General features: G+C 39.3%; 1 protein-coding gene across 2 annotated transcripts in view; it reads left to right on the top strand.

Moving 5' to 3' along the window:
- Smpx (small muscle protein X-linked) overlaps positions 1 to 19626 on the top strand; it is a 52576-nt gene that overhangs the window by 7013 nt on the left and 25937 nt on the right. For both annotated transcript variants that reach the window (XM_090327230.1, XM_090327229.1), the window contains exons 3-4: positions 11888 to 11974; positions 16784 to 16932. In XM_090327230.1, coding sequence (XP_090183356.1) covers positions 11888 to 11974; positions 16784 to 16918 — 222 coding nt within the window. In that variant the 3' untranslated portion in view covers positions 16919 to 16932. The remainder of the gene's footprint in view (positions 1 to 11887; positions 11975 to 16783; positions 16933 to 19626) is intronic.

Raw genomic sequence — 19626 nt, 5'->3', positions numbered from 1 at the left:
TCAAAGTCAGCCCGCGCATGAAAATCCTTGAGATTCTTATCTCCAATTAATCACTGGAAACCAGAAGTGGCACTGTGGCTCAAGTGGTAAAGCATTAGCCTTGAGCTGAAGAGCTCAGGGATAGCGGCCAGGCCCAGAGTTCAAGCCCCAAACCGGAAAACAACAACAACAACAACAACAACAAAAACAATTTCTGAATTTGATTTTACTCAAGATATACTTTTTTTTTAAATAACAAATTTCACCAGGCGCTGGTAGTTCAGGCCTGTAATCATCGCTACTCAGGAGGCTGAGATCTGAGAATCAAGCTTCAAAGCCAGCCTGAGTAGGAAAGTTTGTGAGACTCTTATCTCCAATTAATCACCAGAAAACCAGAAGTGGCACTATGGTTTAAAGTGGTAGAGTGCTAGCCTTGGCAAAAAGAGCTCAGGGACAATGTCCAGTTTCTGAGTTCATGCCCTATGACTGGGAAAAAAGAAAGAAAAACCAAATTTCTAAAACAAATATTAAAGACTTCCCAACCTAAGACTCTGGGCACAAGGCTTTCTTGTAAAATTCATCAACATGGAGTCCATCTGGCTTTTCTTCAAAGAAACGTCTTTTTTTCTTTTCACAAAAGGTGGAGCATAGTTTGGAAGAGTGTTCATATGGCTGGGCAGAGAAATACACAGGGATGGGGTGGTAGTGGAGCAGACCCTTTACTTGCCATGACTAATGCACATCCTAAAATTGGTGGAATTTTTTTTTGCCAGTCCTGGGCCTTGAACTCAGGGCCTGAGCACTGTCCTTGGGCTTTCTCAAGGCTAGAGCTCTACCACTTGAGCCACAGCACCATTTCTGGCTTTTTTTCTATGTATGTGGTACCAAGGAATCGAACCCAGGTCCTTGTGCATGCTAGGCAAGCACTCTGCCACTAGGCTAAACTCCTGGCCCAAATGGGTAGAATTTTTTCATATATTTTTATTGTAATTAATAAAGGGGTTACATTACATTCACCAGATAGAAGGTGCATTAATTCACAAATAATTCTCATGTTTTGGTCCCCATTTCCCTCCTTCCACCCCCATCCCTCATCTTGTTTTCTCCCTTCCCTATCCTATTTGAAATAATCAAATAAACATGTATACAATATATTAGATCACAAGGTAAAATACTGTAACAATATGAGATAATCAAAGGACAGCAAAAGAGATGAGAGATAACATAGTATGTGTGTAATTTTTAAGTGGTGGGATGGGTAACGACTGGTGGAAGCCTGTCACTGAACAAGCCACCAAGGAGGGGTCCCAGGATTTGATAAAGATTCCACTCTACATGGTGACATTTAGTCCTCTGGTGTCTATTTAGTAACTGACATTTCCTGACAGTGGTACTAGGTATTATTTTTCTTCTTGACCTATGATCATCACTGAGCCTTTGAATCTTTTACTTGGAGTGCAAGCAGTTAGTAGCATTGTCTCTACCATTAGACTGCTGAGTCCTTAATCCACCTAGTGTTGGTATGGGATCTTGGAAATTATTTTGTGCTGCGTTACCTTTCTGGGTCTTCACTTTCACATCTGTAAATTGGAGGCAATAATAGCACTCACCACTTAGGGCTACAAGTATATAAGATGCTAAAAATATCAGAGTGAGCACTCATTCACTCTCAACCATTGTTATAGGTGTCATTAGTCAAGCATGCTTTAGCTAGGCACTACTAGCAATGCTAGTTACTTAGGAGGCTGAAATTTGAGGACTGTGGTGTGAAGCTAGCTCAGGCAGAAAAGTCTACAAGACCACATGTGCAGCAAAAACCAGCAAAAAACCTGGTCTGGAGGTATGGATCAAGTGGTAGAGCAGCAGCAGAGGAAGATAAGACCCTCAGTTCTAACCTCAGTGCTAGCACAAAACAAAGAAAAGAAATTGAAATAGAATGCTCTAGATGAGGGTTATATGAAATAATGATATGAGCGCTGCACTCAAGCCTCTTAAAGTATTAACCATAAATCTCCCTTTTTATTTTCTAGTGTACAAAAGATAGTCTCTTGAACTACTTTTCTGCTCTTCCTTTTAAAGCTGAAAGTGTATTGATTTTCCTTCTTTCTCTAGCCTCACTCAAAATCACTGAGAATTCACCAGCATTTTATTTACTAATTTTGACCTTGAACTATTTTTAGATCTGTAATATTTAAACATCTATGGTTGACTGCTTTCAATGGCTGTTATTCTGCTGCATTACAAAAAAAAGACCATGCACCTTACCAACAACAAGGGCCAAACAGGTTCCTTATGTGCTATTGTCTCTTTCAATATATTCTATGCTGCACAAAAAGCCAATTCAATGTACTTTCTGAGGAAATATTATTTCATACGTGTCTAAATAGGACCCGCAGAATAGAATATTTCAATATCATCTTTGCATTAACTTAAAGTAGGGTACATTAAATGAATATGATAAAATATGATAGAAAATGAGTATAGTAGGAACATTAGCTAGGTCATTGTCCTCTATGAAACAAATGGAAGCCCTGACTGATGAAGGGATATCTTCACTGCATAAATGCTCCTGAGAAGTCTTTTGGGGGGACTGAAAATCTTGGCCCTAAATTCTTTTTGCTCAAAGCTGAATTTCTACCACTTGAGCCACAGCCCCACTTCTGGCCTTTTGATAGTTAATTGAAGTTAAGACTGTAAAGGACTTTTATGCCCAGGCTTATTTTGAATGGCAAGTCTCAGATCCCTGTCTCCTGAGTAGCTAGGATTCCAGGTGTGAGGCACCTCAAATGTTTTCTTCCATACATTCAGTCACATCTATTTATTCTTTTTCTATTATTTTCTATTTTCATTTATTATTATCTCCCATACACTTCAATTTTCTGGGTACATTTGCCATACCACTTATGGTGCCACATGTAAAGTACACAAAGATGAGTTGATACACCTGTCTTGTATTTGAGAAGCTTGTAGTCATAGTACTTGTTAGCTATATGACCTCAGGCAAGTTTGTGCCTCCACTTTGTGTCTCCATTTTCTGTCAGGAAGCGCAATTGTAATAGTATTTTATAGGTTTCTTTGACAGTCAAGTGTGTTTAATGCATGTAAATCTGTTGGCTAGGGCATGGAAAATTGTAATTGCTTAACAAGTACCTGTTATAATCGAACATTAACATCATATAATTCAACAGTTCTCAAAATGTGTCCTTTAGGACACCATTTTTTTATTTTTTATTTTTATTTATTTATTTTTGCCAGTCCTGGGCCTGAGCTCAGGGCCTGAGCACTGTCCTTGGACTTTCTCAAGGCTAGAGCTATACCACTTGAGTCTCAGCACTACTTCCGGCTTTTTTCTATGTATGTGGTACTGAGGAATCGAACCTGAGTCTTTGTGCATGCGAGGCAAGCACTCCACCACTAGGCCAAACTCCCAGCCCCAGAACACCAGTTTTATGAGATATTATTAATTATCTTGCTTTGTCATTGGATTAAATCTCATTCACAAGTCTGAAAACACCCCAAAACAATCAATTGATTCTTCCATACCTTCGAGAGGAATTTGTCAAACAGCTGAGAAATTCTATAGCAGGGTTTGACAAACTTCTGTAAAGGGTCAGATAGTAAATATTTTAGCTTTCACGGGAGTCTGATCTGTTCCAAGAGCTTAACTCTGAAGCATCTATAGGTATTTCATACATGAACAGATGTGTTTGCTTTCCAATGAATGCTTATTGGAAAAATAAGGTGAAATGTTACTTTGTCCCATGGATTACTGTCTGACAACCCTGGCTTAAGACTCTGCAGGTGACTTGTTACACCCATTGTTTATAGGGATGGAGTTGTAACCAAGGTAACATCAGCATACTGCACAACAGATCTGTTCCCTTCAGATGAAAGTGACATGACAGGTGGTGGGGAAAGCTAGAGCTGCTGGAAATATAATCTCATCACTGATCTGCTTAGTGACTCTCTCTAATGAGACAAAGTGATATAGCAACTGGCAGCTTCTGCTGGTCCTTCTTCTTCCTTATGAACATAGTCCCTTGGGGGAGCATCATAGGCCTGCCTAGGGCTGGGGTTCACACAGAGCCAATCTTCTCTAGATAGTCACTGGTCCTTTCTCTTACCATTGATTAAAGCATTCCAGTATTTAATAATTGTCTTCTCCCACGAAACCTGAGAACTTCCTAGCTGACTCAGAAAAGACTCCTGTGCTTTCTTCTTCATTATGCTAGGTTTCTTTTTGTTGTTTTTGCAGCACTGGGGAATTGAACCCAGGGCTTTGTGTTTCCTGGACAAGTGCTTAAGCCATGCCCTAGGCTTCTGCTATGTGAACACTCCCCTCCACTCTGTGGTCCCTGTGTTCTGCAAAGGAAGCCCCTCTCTGACTACCATTGAAGTCTATAACTTTCTTGAGAATCCTTTCCAGGGTTTATTTTCAGGATGCAAATAGCAACAGTGCTTCAGTTACCATGTAGCTGCTGCAGGGCAATGGGTTTCCATAGATCACAAAGGTATGGTCCGAGGAGTAAAATAACAGACTAGTATTACACATCTGAGGAAGGAAGAGTTAGGCCCTGAACTCACTTGTTCAGTGTGGTCACAAAGCCCATAACTGAGGACCCACACTGCTAGTGTTGCCTAGCCTTCTTCCTTCCTATCCCCATGCTTGACACAGCACAAGAATGGTTATGGGCCATTTCAAGGGTCATTGTAAGTGCCAAGGTTACTTGAAGGACAGTCACCATTTTACGGATGCTGGTTGCTTCCCTATAAAGAACTAAACTGAATTTCAGAAATATCGTTAGCATTTTGATGAAGATAGTCACCTACACCAATTCAAGTCACATTAAAAGATGGCCAGGTGCCAGTAGCTTTCATCTGTAATCCTAGCTACTCAGGAAGCTAAGATCTGAGAATCATTGTTTGAAGCCAGTTGAGCAAGAAAGTCTGTGAGACTGTTTTGTTTTTTTTTAATACTGTATATTTGGGAGGTCTTTTCTTTTTTGGTCTTGGGGATTGAACCCAGTATGTTGCACCAGCTAGACAAGCACTTTGCCCCTGAGCTACCTCACAGCCCTGTAAGACTCTTATCTCCACTAAACTACCAAAAAAAAAGCTGTGGCTGAAGTGATAGAGCACTAGCTTTGAGCAAAAAAAGTTCAAGGACAGCACCCATACCCTGAGTTCAACCCCAAAACTGTCACAAGAAAAGAAAGATGGTGGGGCTGGGAATGTTGTCTAGTGGTAGAGTGCTTGCCGTGCATGCCTGAAGGCCTGGTACTGCAAACACAGAAAAAGCCAAAAGTTGTGCTGTGGCTCAAGTGGTAGAGTGCTAGCCTTGAGAAAGTCCAGGGACAGTGACCAGGCCCTGTGTTCAAGCCCCAGGATTGGCCAAAAAAAGAGAGAGAGATGGATTTGAGTGAAAAGTGCAAAGTAATTCAGTGACAATTGTTCTATTAAAATACAAGCAACCATAGCACTGAATTGCTACCTCTGGTTTAATTGACTTAATCAACTTGCATGTGAAACTAAATCTAGCTCTTTAATCATACATCCAAAAAGAAAGACTGTGTAATCCTGTTTTGTTAGGGAGTGTGTGACTTTTTACTACAAGTTTTCCAATGCTATGCAACGCACATGGAGAACAAAAAAGATATGTATTATTATTGTTTCAGTGGTACTGGGATTTGAACTCAGTATCATATTTGCTAGGCAAGTGCTCTGTCACTGAAGGCACGACCCTAGTCTTTGTCGCTTTGTTCCTTTTCAGATAGGCTCTCATGCTTTTTTCTCAGGTTAGCCCTGACCCTACTCTTTCTGCTTATGCTCACCATGTAGCTTGGACTACAGAATTGTGTGTGACACCATGGCTGGGCACAGTGACTCAAGACATTTGTCCTACGTACTTGGGAAACATAGATTGGGAATCATGATTTAAGGCCAGTCTAGGTAAAAAAAAAGAAATTTGAGAAACTCTTATTTCAACCAAGGCTAGGGGTAGGGTGCATGCCTGTAATCCTCAGCAACACAGAAAAGCGCAAGTAGGAAGATCTCAATGTACGTGACTTGGGAGTAAAATAAGACTGGAGAGTAATCAATACTAAAAGAGGCTGGAGGCATGGCTCAAGTGGTAGAGAGCCTGCTTTGCAAGTACAAGGCTATGAATTTAATTCCCAGTATTACTAAAGATAAAAAGTATGACACCATGCCCAGCTTGTTTATTGAGATGGGGTCTTTTTGCCTGGACTGGTCTTGAGCAATGTACCTCTGATCTCTCCCTTTGCTAGTCTGACCTCAGTCTGAGATGCTCCCACATATACCTTCTGAGCAGCTGAGCTAACAAGTGTGAGCTACTATTTCCAGCTGGTTTTTGAAATAGGTTTGAACTGAGGGCCTCATACCTCTTGAGCCACATTCCTAGTCCTTTTGATTTCAGTTTGTTTTCCAGACAGGGTCTCTTACTTTGCCCCAGGTGAGTATCAGAGACTATGATCCTTCTACCTCTATCTCCCAAGAAAGTATGAATACAATTGGACTATAAAACATTCACCTTTCCTGGGCACCAGTAATACCAGTTCCTCAGGAGGCTGAGATCTGGGGATCGTGGTTTGAAACAAGCCTAGGCAGGAAAGTCCATGTGACTCTTACTTCCAATAAACTACCAAAAAACCTGGAAGTAGAGCTGTGGCTGAAGTGGTAGAGCACTAGCCGTGAGTACAGAGACAGCACCCAGGACCTGAGTTCAAGCCCTAAGAGTGGCAAACCAAAACTCAAACAAAACATTAGATTTCATTTGATCTATGTTCTAATGTAGCACCAAGATCTTTTTCTTTGGTCATCTATCTAAAGTTTCTTACATAATATATTGTTTATGATATATAATCCTGGTTTCCTTAAAGTGTAGGAAGAACTTGAAGATAACAATCTGACTGTTACATGGGTTTGGTATGACTTTAGCTAATCTATGTGGTACAGATCAAAGCTTCAGCTTTGTGACATGAGGCAAACAAGACACTAACTTAAAAATCATTAAAATTATTAGCATCAATTAATTGTATAAAATGATTCCTTGTGATATTTACAACAAGTGTATAATGGATGTTGACTAGATCCACCTCATTTGTATTACACAGATATCATTTTTGATGGTGACATTGTCAAGGACTCAAGAGATCCAGCCTTGCTCCTACTCCCCATAACGGTGTACACTGTCTTAATAATGGTATAGCTTACTCTTGAAATGTGCTTTACCTTGGATGATGAGACCACAGCTGAGTCATTTAGGAAATTATTGAAGATAACAAAGAGTGTTGAGAACAGAGAGAAAGAGGGGGATCGAGTTTCTCCATTGTCTTGAATGGGGGGAGGATTGTTATGTTTTGAATCTACATTTCAAGAATCCCTAAGCAGTTTTGCATTCTTGTGAGAAGGCATTTTATTTTAAGATGTGTTAGTTGTATTTTAGTTGGTAGATGTGTTGGAATATCCATCTGTCTTATTTGGGTGAACATGTGAAAACAGAATATCTTTCTTTTCTTTTTACTTTTTTTCATTTTTTTTGCCAGCCATAGGGCTTGAAATCTGGGTCTGGGCACTGTCCTTGAGCTTTTGTGCACAAGGCTGGTGCTTTACCACTTGAGCCACATCTCCACTTCTAGCTTTCCATGTTTAATTGGAGATAAGAATCTTATGGATATTTCTGCCTGGGCTGGCTTTGAAATGTGATCCTCAAATCTCAGACGCATGAGTAGCTAGGATTACAAGCATGAGTCACTTGTGCCTGGCAGAATCTAATTTTTTTTTAAAATCAGAAAAAACACACATTTCTGAAAGCAGTCTATAGAAATGCTTTATGTGAACTTCAAAATGTCATATCCTGCTCCATTCAGAGGATTGAAGACTCTGAGACTAGTAAATTGCAATTCTCTGTAGTGCCCAGTGCCTAGGGAGATGGCAGGAGCTGCTGGGACCTTTGAAAAGAAAAAAAAAAGAACCAGAGAAGGTGATATGAAACAAAAATACAGGAAACTCTCCATGACTTCGGAGGAGACAGATTAGTAGACAAAAAAGGGAGGGGGAGATAGGAGAATAATGGCTGTAGAAAGCAAAGATCAATAGGAGTTGTCAGTGCCCGGGGGCCAGCAGCTATCACAATCTAATCCACTGGGGAAAGAAGATGTCATTCTATTGTAAGCCCATAGGAGTGGCTGTGGTGGGAATATTATTTCCAGAATCTTCCTGGATCAAAGCCTAGTACTCAACAAGGAGAACAATACAAATAATTAAGGGAGTGGTGGAATTAACTTACAGGGAATTCTTTTTACTTTTCTTTACCCAGTATGATCAAGGGCAGTATTCATTTCACATCAGATAGGTCTTCTATCAGGCACTGGTATCCTGTTTTGGCAAAAGATAACCTAGTAGATTTTTTTTCCATTCCCAACTTGAAGCATGTTACAAATTATGTATAGCTTGGGAAAGTGATGCTTTGGTGTCTTTGATGACAAAACGTCCAGGAAGGACAACGGATACAAAAGACTGCATTACAAAAAACAAAACAAAACAAAATAAAACAAGAGCCTGCTTTCTTTGCATTTGTACAGCATTCAAAACAGACAAAGAACTCCATTCTTTTTTATTTCCCTTCCTTTGACATTATTGAGGTTAGAACTTTGGTCTGGAGCTTGTTAGATAGACACTCTACCACCTGGGCCACAACCTAGTCATTTTGGAGGGCTTTTGTTATTTTTAAATTATTTTTCCAATAGAGTCTTGTCCCCATTTCCCCATCACTGGCTTTGGTACACAATCTTCCTGCTTACATCTCCTACCATAGGAGTAATTACAGGCTTATGCCTCCCATATGGCTTTCTTATTGAGATGGGGAAAGGGCTCTCTAAATTTTTGCCTGAAATTGTCTTGACCATCATCTTCTTGGTCTCTATCTCCTGGGTAAGGAGGAGTAAGTTTATATGTTAGCATCTGTCTGTCTATCTATCTATCTATCTATCTATCTATCTATCTCCATTTTTAAATAAAAATGTATAGATTATATTCCAAACACATTCTGAGGAAAAAATGGCATGTCCAATTTCCAGGTAGAAGTATGGAGTGATTGCAAAGGTATTTTATTTGCATTTGAACACAGAGCATGGCAGTGAAGAAGACAGGAAAATGATTCAATTCTCTGGTGAATAGAATAAAAACAGATCTACAGCTCTACATTTTTATATCAAATTCAAGTGATAGGACATTTTCTTATGGCTCTGATCAAGTGAGTGAGTGACTTGATGGCTCATTTTTCATAGTGGCTTCCACTTCTAGAATTATCCATTTTATGTATCCCTTCTCAAGGGCCACTCTTAGAGTCTAGGTCTGCAGGTTGTTTCACATGTACCTTACTACACTTTCTAATAATTTATTTTGTGGTGTCCCAAAGCTCAATCTGCTTCATAAGACAGGAAAATATTTTGTTCCTTTTTTTCAAGCAACATGATCAATCACAACATCAAAACAAATTTCATTTTCTCAAACCCACATATCCTTATGTGAATTTCTAACTCCATATGCCTGATTACTCATAAGGCAACATTTTATTTTCAGTGGGAAATGTATTCTACATTTTCTTCCAGTCCTAGGGCTTGAACAAAGGCCTGGGTATTGTCCCTAAGCTCCTTAGTTCAAGGCTAGTACTCTACCACTTGAGCCACAGCTCCACTTCCAGCTTTTTGGTAGTCTATTGGAGCTAAGAGGCTCATAGTCTTTTTTGACTGGGTTGGCTTTGAACCTCAATCCTCAGATCTCAGTCGCTTGAGTAGCTAGGTTTATAGGCATGAGCCTCTAACACCCAGCTGTAGTGCATATTTTATTTGAATGATATTACTATTTGAAGACAATTTTGGTCTACATTAAATATTCTCAACACATGATGGAAGACAAAATGTGGACAAAATTCAAATTTTCATATTTTCTTCCCAAATTCAAATATGTATTCTCATATTACACATCTTTTGACCAGTCCAGGGGCTTGAACTCAGGCCCTGAGTACTGTCCTTGGGCTTTCTCAAGACTAGTGCTCTACCACTTGAGCCACAGCCCCATTTCTGGCTTTTTCTGTATATGTGGTACCAAGGAATCAAACCCAGGTCTTTGAGCATGCTAGGCAAGCACTCTACCACTAGGCCAAACTCCTGGCTCTCATATTACACAATTTAATGTCAAGAATATCACATGTTTTTCACCGATGTAAAGAAGTATATTATCCTTTTTTTGCCAGTCCTGTGGCTTTGAACTCAGGGCCTGGGTACTGTCCCTGAGCTACTTTTGCTCAATGGTAGCATTCTACCACTTGAGCCACAGTACTTCTGAATTTTTCTGTGTATGTAGTACTGAGGAATCAAATCCAGGGCTTCATGCATACTAGGCAAGTACTCTACCACTAAGCCACACTCCCAGCTCCAAGAAGTATATTATCTAAATGAAGGAGAAATACAGCTCAGTTTCGATACAAACAGAGGTTGAATCTCTTGCATGTCCTTTACTTGTTACTGTCCCCCACAAGCAGAAGGTACAAGAATGCAAGCTTCAGAGGCCTGAGTGGATCTTGGACTAGTAGCAAGATGTTACAGAATATACCAGTTTCCTGGCGTTGATTTTACTGGGCATTGACCTAGTCTTTTTCAAAGGATTATAATATTTGAACTCTCCATTGAGTTTATTATACTTTCAGTTAATGTATTTGTAACTACTTTCTTACTGTTTACTTATAGATTTGGGGGGCAAGGGGAGGAGGTAGACAAATGACAGGGGTATGTGAGGGAGAATGCAGTCAACAATGAATTGTATATACCATCAAATGAAGGAAGGTAAGGGAAGGGTGGGTGAGAATGTTGAAGGAAATGACACTGATCAAGGTGCATTGCATCCATAAACTGCTTTGTTAAGGAACATAGGCTCAATGGTTTCCCTCATATGTAATAATTAGTACCAACCTTGGACTCTCCTAGCAGAGGATTACAATAGCTCAAAACGTAGATACATAAGGCCATATAGGATGAGACTAAATGAAAGGATTTCCAGGATATGAAAACAAGAGCCATATAATGTGGGATTGTTGTTCTTAATGTACTATGTTATTTCTCATCTCTTTTGTTGTCTCTTGGTTATACTCATATTGTTACAGTATCTTACCTTGTTATCTGGTAGTATGTATATACTTTATTTATTTTAAATAGTAAAGGAAGGGGGAACAAAATGAGGGGAATGATGGGGGTAAGGAAATGGGGAAAAAACATGAGAAGGGGTATCAATATGTATGAACTAATGTACCTTCTATCTGACAAATATAACTGCAACCCTTCTATTAATTACAATAAAAATAAATTGCTTTGTTATATGGTACCTCCTTTGTACAACTAAACATCATTTTAAAAATGTTACAAAAAGGATGAGACAGCTTAGGAAGTGTGAATCCTCTGCCTACTGCCCACATCAGCCATACCAGGGAAAACTGAAGGAACCTGATGGAAGCTTATGGTATGAGGCTTGCTACTGCTCACATTTTTCCCTTTTCCTGTCATTATGTGTTCCTCATCTGAGAGAAAAATAGCATGCACCACAGGAGGGCAACAGCTAGATAAACTGTCTTAAAAATCTTCTACCCAATAAGGAACTGTGAAATCATGGTGCAGACCTTAGGATGAATACCAGAAATCTGTAATAAATGGAAGTCAAATTTGCCTTTGCATATTTTTTTTCTGCTGTCATTACAGCAATTTTCTAGAGATAAAAAGCTTTGAAGAATGTACTCTGCAGACACATTTTTCCTCACAATGACTGCTGCCTCAGAATGTCATTACAATTTCTTACCTTTTTCTTGAGCTAAATTTATCCTCTTTTTTGCTTCTAGGCAAACATCAATATTCCAATGGGAGCCTTTAGGCCTGGAGCTGGGCAACCTCCTAGAAAAAAAGAATGCACTCCTGAAATGGAGGAGGTAAGGAAGGAAAACTTAGCTAGCAGAGCTCAGTAAGGCCTGTCTCCTTCAGAGTCCTCATCAGAGGCAAGGCAGAATGGTTATCCAGGATAAAGAGGGCCAAATAGCTATGTATCAAGAATCATCATATATTTTGTAGGTTTTTATAATAGTCTTTGTTCATTCCAATGAGAAACTCAATCCCTTTCTCCTTTCTAGTCAAAGGTGAGTATCTGACATAGTTTCTTGACGATCTAAATTTAATTTCTAGTTGATGACTGATTTTGTGTGTGGTGGGAAAGATATAGCACCTTAGATGCTTTTTGTCTAATAATAGTCATGAATTTATAAGCTTTTACTCAAGAGCCTTTACTTAACCAAGCTAGATATATTTAGTACAGGTTCTGGTAGGCGATAAAGCCATCATAACTCATTCATTCACTTTTGGATTCAAACAAACATATCACATGCCTTCATCTTCCTTGGAAAAGTTTTCAAGGGAGTCTATCTAGTTTCGACTTTGTATCTTCCCCTACCTGTCATTTTTCACCACAAAATCAATGACCTGATTTGGTAAAATGGAGTCTGAAATCAATAACAAATGCCAAAAGAAGAGTTTCTCTTGCAGATGTTTTTACATTTTACCCACGAGTGACTTTTCTGTTGAAACCTCAGTGTATTTCTCAGGGGGAAAAATTGAAGCATTTAATTACCACAAAATGAGCAAAACAGACTTAAGTGACAAGGTACAACGAACTATAATTTACCTTAAAATTATTGGTCCTGGAGTCTGAACTCAGGACCTCATGCTTGGTCGGGGCCAGACCTCTACCACTTGAGTCATGCCTTAGAACCAAGTCCTCATAAAAAGGGCTATTCTTTTGCCTATAGGACAAGCAGCTGCTGCTTGAAGTGATCTGGAGGGTATTACCAACCCCTTTTAAGCCTCCCAAATTCATTTTTAACTAAAATAGCATCATTATTAAACCACCAAATAGTACATTGGGACTTTCTGTTATTACCCTTTCAATTTCAAACTGCTCTCTTTATAAGATGCTAACACACCACTTAAGTCTGATTCAGCCATTGTAAGAAGTGTGGCCTTGAACAATTTTTTAAGTAGGTTTCCTGCTGCACCACTCCTCCCCAACACTCCCCGACACAATCTTCTGAACTATAAGACAGGTGCAGTGGCACATTTATAAGTTCATATGAGGATGAAATGAGTTAGTCCAGATGCCAGAAGAGATAGTAATGGAAGCATTTGCTGATATGGTTGAATTTTCAGTGTTTCAGCATGAATGAGCAGGTCAGACTAGTTCTGGAACAGGAGGGTCTGGGTAAAATGTCAGGATGGTTTCTGGTAGTAATGGGGGAGACTAAAAACAAGGTAGCTGGAAAAATGCTCCCCTAGGGGGGCCGGGAGTTTGGCCTAGTGGTTAAAGTGCTTGCCTAGCATGCATGAAGACCCAGGTTCGATTCCTCAGTACCACATACATAGAAAAAGCCGGAAGTGGTGCTGAGGCTCAAGCGGAAGAGCTCTAGCCTTGAGAAAGTCCAAGGACAGTACTCAGGCCCTGAGCTCAAGCTCCGGACTGGCCAAAAAAAAAAAAATATATATATATATATAAAATGCTCCCCTATTTTGTAAAGTTTGACAAATTCTCTGTGATTCCATTTACCTTCACAGTAGCTCTTCCTAAAACCGGGAATGCTGCTATTATCCATATTTTTTTTCACATTCTTCATCTAAGGCAAAGGATGTCTTCCATGTCCCTTTTCAATTCTATTATCTATAAAAGAATAAATTGCACTGAATTAGCCAGATAAGACCATCTGGAACCATGTTTCTTCAAGCAGGCCTTAGTTTATTGTCATTCTTACAATAAGAAATTCACAAAAGCACTGGAATCTCATTTCCATTATGTTTTCTTTTATATTTTTATCGTAATTAATAAAAGGGTTACATGATATTTGCCAGACAGAAGGTGCATTAATTCACATATATTGATACCCTTTCACATGTCTTGGTCCCCATTACCCTCCCCTCCACCCCCCTTCCATTATGTTTTAAAAAAGAAGTTACAATTCAAGAAAATTGCACCACTATCAAAACCCTTTCCAGGGTCAATATTGTAATGTTAAAGTACTATATATTATCAAATATATCATTTAGTATTTTCCACCATATGCCACCACACCATATCAAATGATCAACGCCTTATTTACTTTGATAAATAAACCACACAGGGCATTAAGGTTTTACTACTTTGACAGAAAAATGCTCAGTATTAGTCTTCATATTTTCACACCATACATCCTTATACATGAGTACTGGTAGTGGCTTCATGAGTTCAATGTACCAGTGTCACACATTTTGATGTTACAATGGCAGGGAATGTGACTTACCCAGGAATTTGACAGAAGGATTTGGAAGCATTTTTCTCCTTCATACTTCTTTATTAAGATCTACCCACCTAACAACCACAGGAACATTTATAAGTGAAGAAACATTTTTCATTTCACTGCTACACATATTAAAAAAACACTTTATAGACTTGTTCAAAACTCCTTCCCAGAAGACTAGCAAAGAACATTTTAGAATATGTCATCCTTCGTGTGGGTGTTTTCCAGTTTTAATTACTGCTTCGACATTTGCACTTACATGTGATGAATGTAGCATGAGGAAAAGCAGTCAATCCTACAGCTCTTTGATCCTATGGTCATTGGTGAAGTGATCTGGGGAAACAATCTGTTCTTCTAAGTATTTACACTGTGTACAGTCAACATTAAATTCCTTTATCATTTCACCGTGATTAACACATTTGCTATTTCCTTAGCACTATAACAGTTCTACAGAAAAGGAGTACAGAGAAAACCATTAGTCCTTAGTAGAAGAAAAACACCTCAATGTTTTCTAAGTCTACTCATCTTTTCCAATAAACACTTCTGTGAAGGACATAGCTACCAAATAATTTGGAATTTTGGAGAGGCTTGAGCATGTTCTTCCTTTAGGATTTCACTAGCTGAAGAAAGAGACATAGGAGCCAGATGAGGGTTGACACAAGGCATAGATTTTAATTCCCTCCACACCCCATGGCAGGGTTGTCAAGTTAGACTAGGAAGCATAGAGCTTCCTAGGAGACAGACATGGTTTCTTACTCTTTTTTTCTTCTGCAGTTGCATTGGTTCACCTAGTTGCTGGCAAGGCAGCTGGAGCTATGCTGCTCTGGTATGGAGGACTGTGTTAGTTTGAGTCTCTTAAATAACAGATCCAGAGTGAGACTCAATTGTGAAATATTTATTGCTGAAAATATTTGTAAGGAAAAAGAGTTACAGGAGACTGTGAATCATCAAAACATAAAACATAAAGCTGTTGGGGCTGGGGGTTTGGCCTAGTGGTAGAGTACTTGCCTGGCATGCACAAAGACTTGGGTTCGATTCCTCAGTACCACATACATAGAAAAAGCTGAAAGTGGTAGCCTTGAGAAAGCCCAAGTGCTCAGGCCCTGAGCTCAAGCCCAGGACTGGTAAAAACAAAAACAAAGACTAAAACATGAATTTGGTGTGCGATGATGGAAGTGGCTGAATCTAAGACCTGTTCTCTGGCCAAGTGGTTTACCAGAGAAGTCCCTGGTCTCCTAGGAATGGGCCTACCCCTTGACTCTGGTTGATGTTTAGTCATTGGTGACCTCAGGGAAAAGCAGCTGGGGTCCTCATTCAATTATCTTCCCGGTTTAATCAGATCATAGGTCTGTTCTCAGACTGCCAAGGGGATTAAATATCATCCACTGCCTTCCTTCCTGAGCAAAATAAGCGGAATGGACTCACCAAACAAGAAACTTTCTTCTGTAGTAATGAGTTGGAGCTGCATACAGTAACTTATCTTACTGTATTCTGATCCTTTTTCTCTGTGTGCTTGGCATATATACACAGAGTTGTGGATTTGTCATTAGGATACATCAAATATGTTTGTAGACCTCTGTAATCAGGCTTGGGGGAACAAAAAAGAATAGAATGTGGGTTCTACAGTAAAAATGTGATGAAAACATAACATTTAATGTTAGGAAATATAAAATACTTCCCAAAGCAGGAGAAGAAGGCTGAGTGTTCTCTGTCAATTCCTCCTGTATTGTCCATGTTCACGGATGTTTTCTTTTGTCCTTTTAGCTTGTTTATACTTCACAAAGATGTCATGGGACAAATTCTGGCAGCTATTCCCCCCCAAACAAAACTTCTGTAAACTCCCACACTAATTGTTAACAGCCAACTGTTCTCCAGTGTTCCACACATTCACGCTGTCAGGAATATTATGACTGTATGATACCAAATTAAATTTAGTCTTGCAAGATGCTTTCCTTGGAAACACACTTTTAATTGTTGGTAATATTTATTAGTTACCAGATGTTGAACAGTATTCTAGTGTTTTCTGTCATGTGGAAATGACTTCTTTTCTTCTTCCAACTTTATTTTACATTCCTGTACAAACTTCAGGAAATATTAATGAAACTCTAGGGTGGTCCTAACAAAACAAGGGAAAGTCACTTCTAGAATCACATACTGATATTATTCTTGCTTTAATTTTTATTTTTTGCTAGTCCTCAGACTTGAACTTAGAGCCTGGGCACGGTCCCTGAGCTTCTTGTGCTCAAGGCTAGCATTCTACCACTTGAGCCACAATGGCACTTCTGGCTTTTTCTGTGGCACTGAGGAATCAAACTCAGGGCTTCATGCATGCTAGGTAAGCACTCTACCACTAAGCCATGTCATGAGCCAGAGAGATCAAATGGCTTTTTTGGGGGAATTGACTGCCTTCTCCTTTCTCCATAGGGAGTTCCTTCCACCTCAGATGAGGAGAAGAAACCAATTCCTGGAGCAAAGAAACTTCCAGGACCTGCAGTCAACCTATCGGAGATCCAGAATATTAAAAGTGAACTGAAATATGTCCCCAAGGCTGAACAGTAGTTGGAAGAAAAAAGGTAAATAAAAACCTAGTCTGTCTGAATAAGGCTACTACATAATGACTTGAAGAAGCCTTTCACAGGAGGAACCTGAAATTCCAAAATTTCATATTAAGTATCCAATTTAGACCAGAATTTTGCCCAGCCCCTGTTGGGAAACCAAGCTTGGGGACAGATCCCATAATTAGTCAGATATCTATTATTTTTGTCAGTCATGTGGATTGAACTCTGGTCCTGAGCTTTTACCTCACAAGGATAGTGCTCTATCACCTTGAGCACTTCTGTTTTTTTGTTTGTTTGTGATTCATTGGAGATAAGAGTCTCATGGACTTTCCTGTCTGAGCTGGCTTTGAACCATGATCATCAGCTCTCAGACTCTGGAGTAGTTAGGATTACAGGTGTGAGCTACTGGCACCCAGCTTAGTCAAATATCTATTGAGGTTCTTTGCCTGCTGTCCACTTTCTGATCATCCTTTTGAGCTGGGGAAGGATAAAGTTAGAAGGAAGATACTTAGGAAAGAGCCATGGGAAGCCTTTGGTCTTAGGGTCCATGGAATCCTGCATATTTCAGCGTCTTCACCCAGATTCCACAAAGACCAAAGAAAGAACAGTTCCTTTAGTCTGAGGATAGGAAGGCTTTTTTTCTGTCAAGGGCCATTTGGTTACTTATAACATCATTTGCAGGCCATACACAATCAAGCAGTATAGGCAGATAAGCCCATGGCACTGATTAAAAAACTCACATGCCTGTCTCATCATTTGCCAAATAATTTTTCAGGCCTTAAACAACTGGACATGGCAGGAACAAAAATGTTTCATACCCCTGCTAGGTAGAGAATCAGAGAAGCAAGGAGCTAAGCAGGTTTGAAATGTGGAAAGTACAGAAACCCATAAATCAGACCTTGAAAAAAGTAACCCATGTATGTGTAAGGCAAATTGAGAGAATCTCTGCCTTATAAACAGATGTGTAGATGGAGCACAGGTAGATTCACAACACTGCCTTGACATGACATTTTGTTTCCATTTGAATTGCTATGTCCTGTAATGTCTCCTAGTGAGGGCTTAGGGCACCCTCTTATCCTGTCAACTGACAAATTCTACCAACAGAAGGACTATTGAATTGACCTAAATCATTGATCTTTTTCCTCCTGTGCAGGAGCAAATATACCCTTTATCCAACATTACTAAATTCCACCATGCACAATCTACTCTATTTCCTAAGGGGGAAAATATAGAGGAGAGGAATCTATAACAGGAACCATAAAGCCCAGACTTTATTCTGGTTGCTTGTTCATGCATACATTTGTCTACTTGGCCATGTAGCATTTATTCAGCCAATATTTGTTGCATATCTGTGATAGCTGAACACTAGAAAGGTTTATGAGCCACAATCTTTGTGCCAGATACTGTGTGGATAGCACTGTAGTAGTAATGATCTCTTCTAAGTCTCATGGTTCCTAGTTATTGCCCTCATTCCACATAACTCCTAAAAAGAAGGTCTTACTTCAAAGTAGCATAACTATTGGTTACATTGTTTTTTTTTTCCCTACACCTTGCCAATGGCTTATGCACACAGCTGTGGTTGGAGAGAAATTCCTGACACTAGATGGCATAAGGCAAGTGGTGGAACACAGGGCTCTCCTCTGTCTTTTTCTCTGGATAAAGTGATAAAACAGAATGTCTTATGAGACAATTCTGTGTTGCCACCATGTTATTAGCGTCATGCTTGTGCAGACCTACTAGGATATTTGCAAATTTGTTAGGCATAAAAGATTCCTTTATAGTCTATATAGAGAGAGTAATTGTTTTGAGTTAAAGTAAACAAACAAAACAAAACAATATCTGGTGTTTTAGCACAACTGCATCAGAGACAAAGGAATGAGAATAAAACACAGTGGATTTCATGCCACAGAATGAATCCCAGGAACCTGGATGAGGACAAAGGGGATGTGAATGGGAGTTGACCCAACATACAACTGCATACATTGCTCATCATTTATGCCTGAATGGAATAAACCAGGGACTGAGTGTCAGACTGTGTCCTGTTTCCAAACTGAGATGAAACCTTCCAATATATCTGGGATGAAGCCAAAGAAACTTTCTTATGGGAAAGAGCAGAAAATGGAAATTAACTTTTGGAAATAGTTATTATCATCACCCAACCAAAAGCCATTCAGTTAGACACATGAATTTTTAATGCAGACTTGAAAGGATTTTGCTTTTATGAAATCCATGCTGACCTAAATTTAACCCCCATTCCAGTTTCAAAAGAATTTGATTTTGAAGATTCAAAGGAATGCTATTTGAAAATGAGCTCAGAGAGGATCTTGAAATGTTACTGAGATGTGGAGCTGATTCAGGAGCCTTGAATTTTTAGTTACATGGAACAACGAATAACTCCAACTTGATTAAATATTGAAAAAGGAATGCTTAGAACACCGTTACTCCATTCTCTCAGAGACAACTTTTAATGAATGTTTGCTTCTGAATACATTTTAATGCGAAAACCATCCAGAAGGATTTATTTATGCTTATTTTTTGTCAGTCATGGGGACTTGAACTCAGGGCCTGTGTGCTGTCCCTCAGTTCTTTAGCTCAAGGCAAAGGCAAGTGCTCTACAACTTGAGCCACAGTGCCACTTCTTTATTTATCCTTTTTTTTTTTACTAGAACGTGGAAATCTAAGTTGTCAGGATAATTGATCCAAATGAGT

This window comes from Megascapheus bottae, chromosome X, assembly GCF_031878675.1.
Source record: "Megascapheus bottae isolate mThoBot1 chromosome X, mThoBot2.hap1, whole genome shotgun sequence".
Lineage (NCBI taxonomy): Eukaryota > Metazoa > Chordata > Mammalia > Rodentia > Geomyidae > Megascapheus > Megascapheus bottae.
The sequence above is the reverse complement of the archived record's forward strand: the minus strand, read 5'-3'. Positions and strand labels throughout refer to the sequence as shown.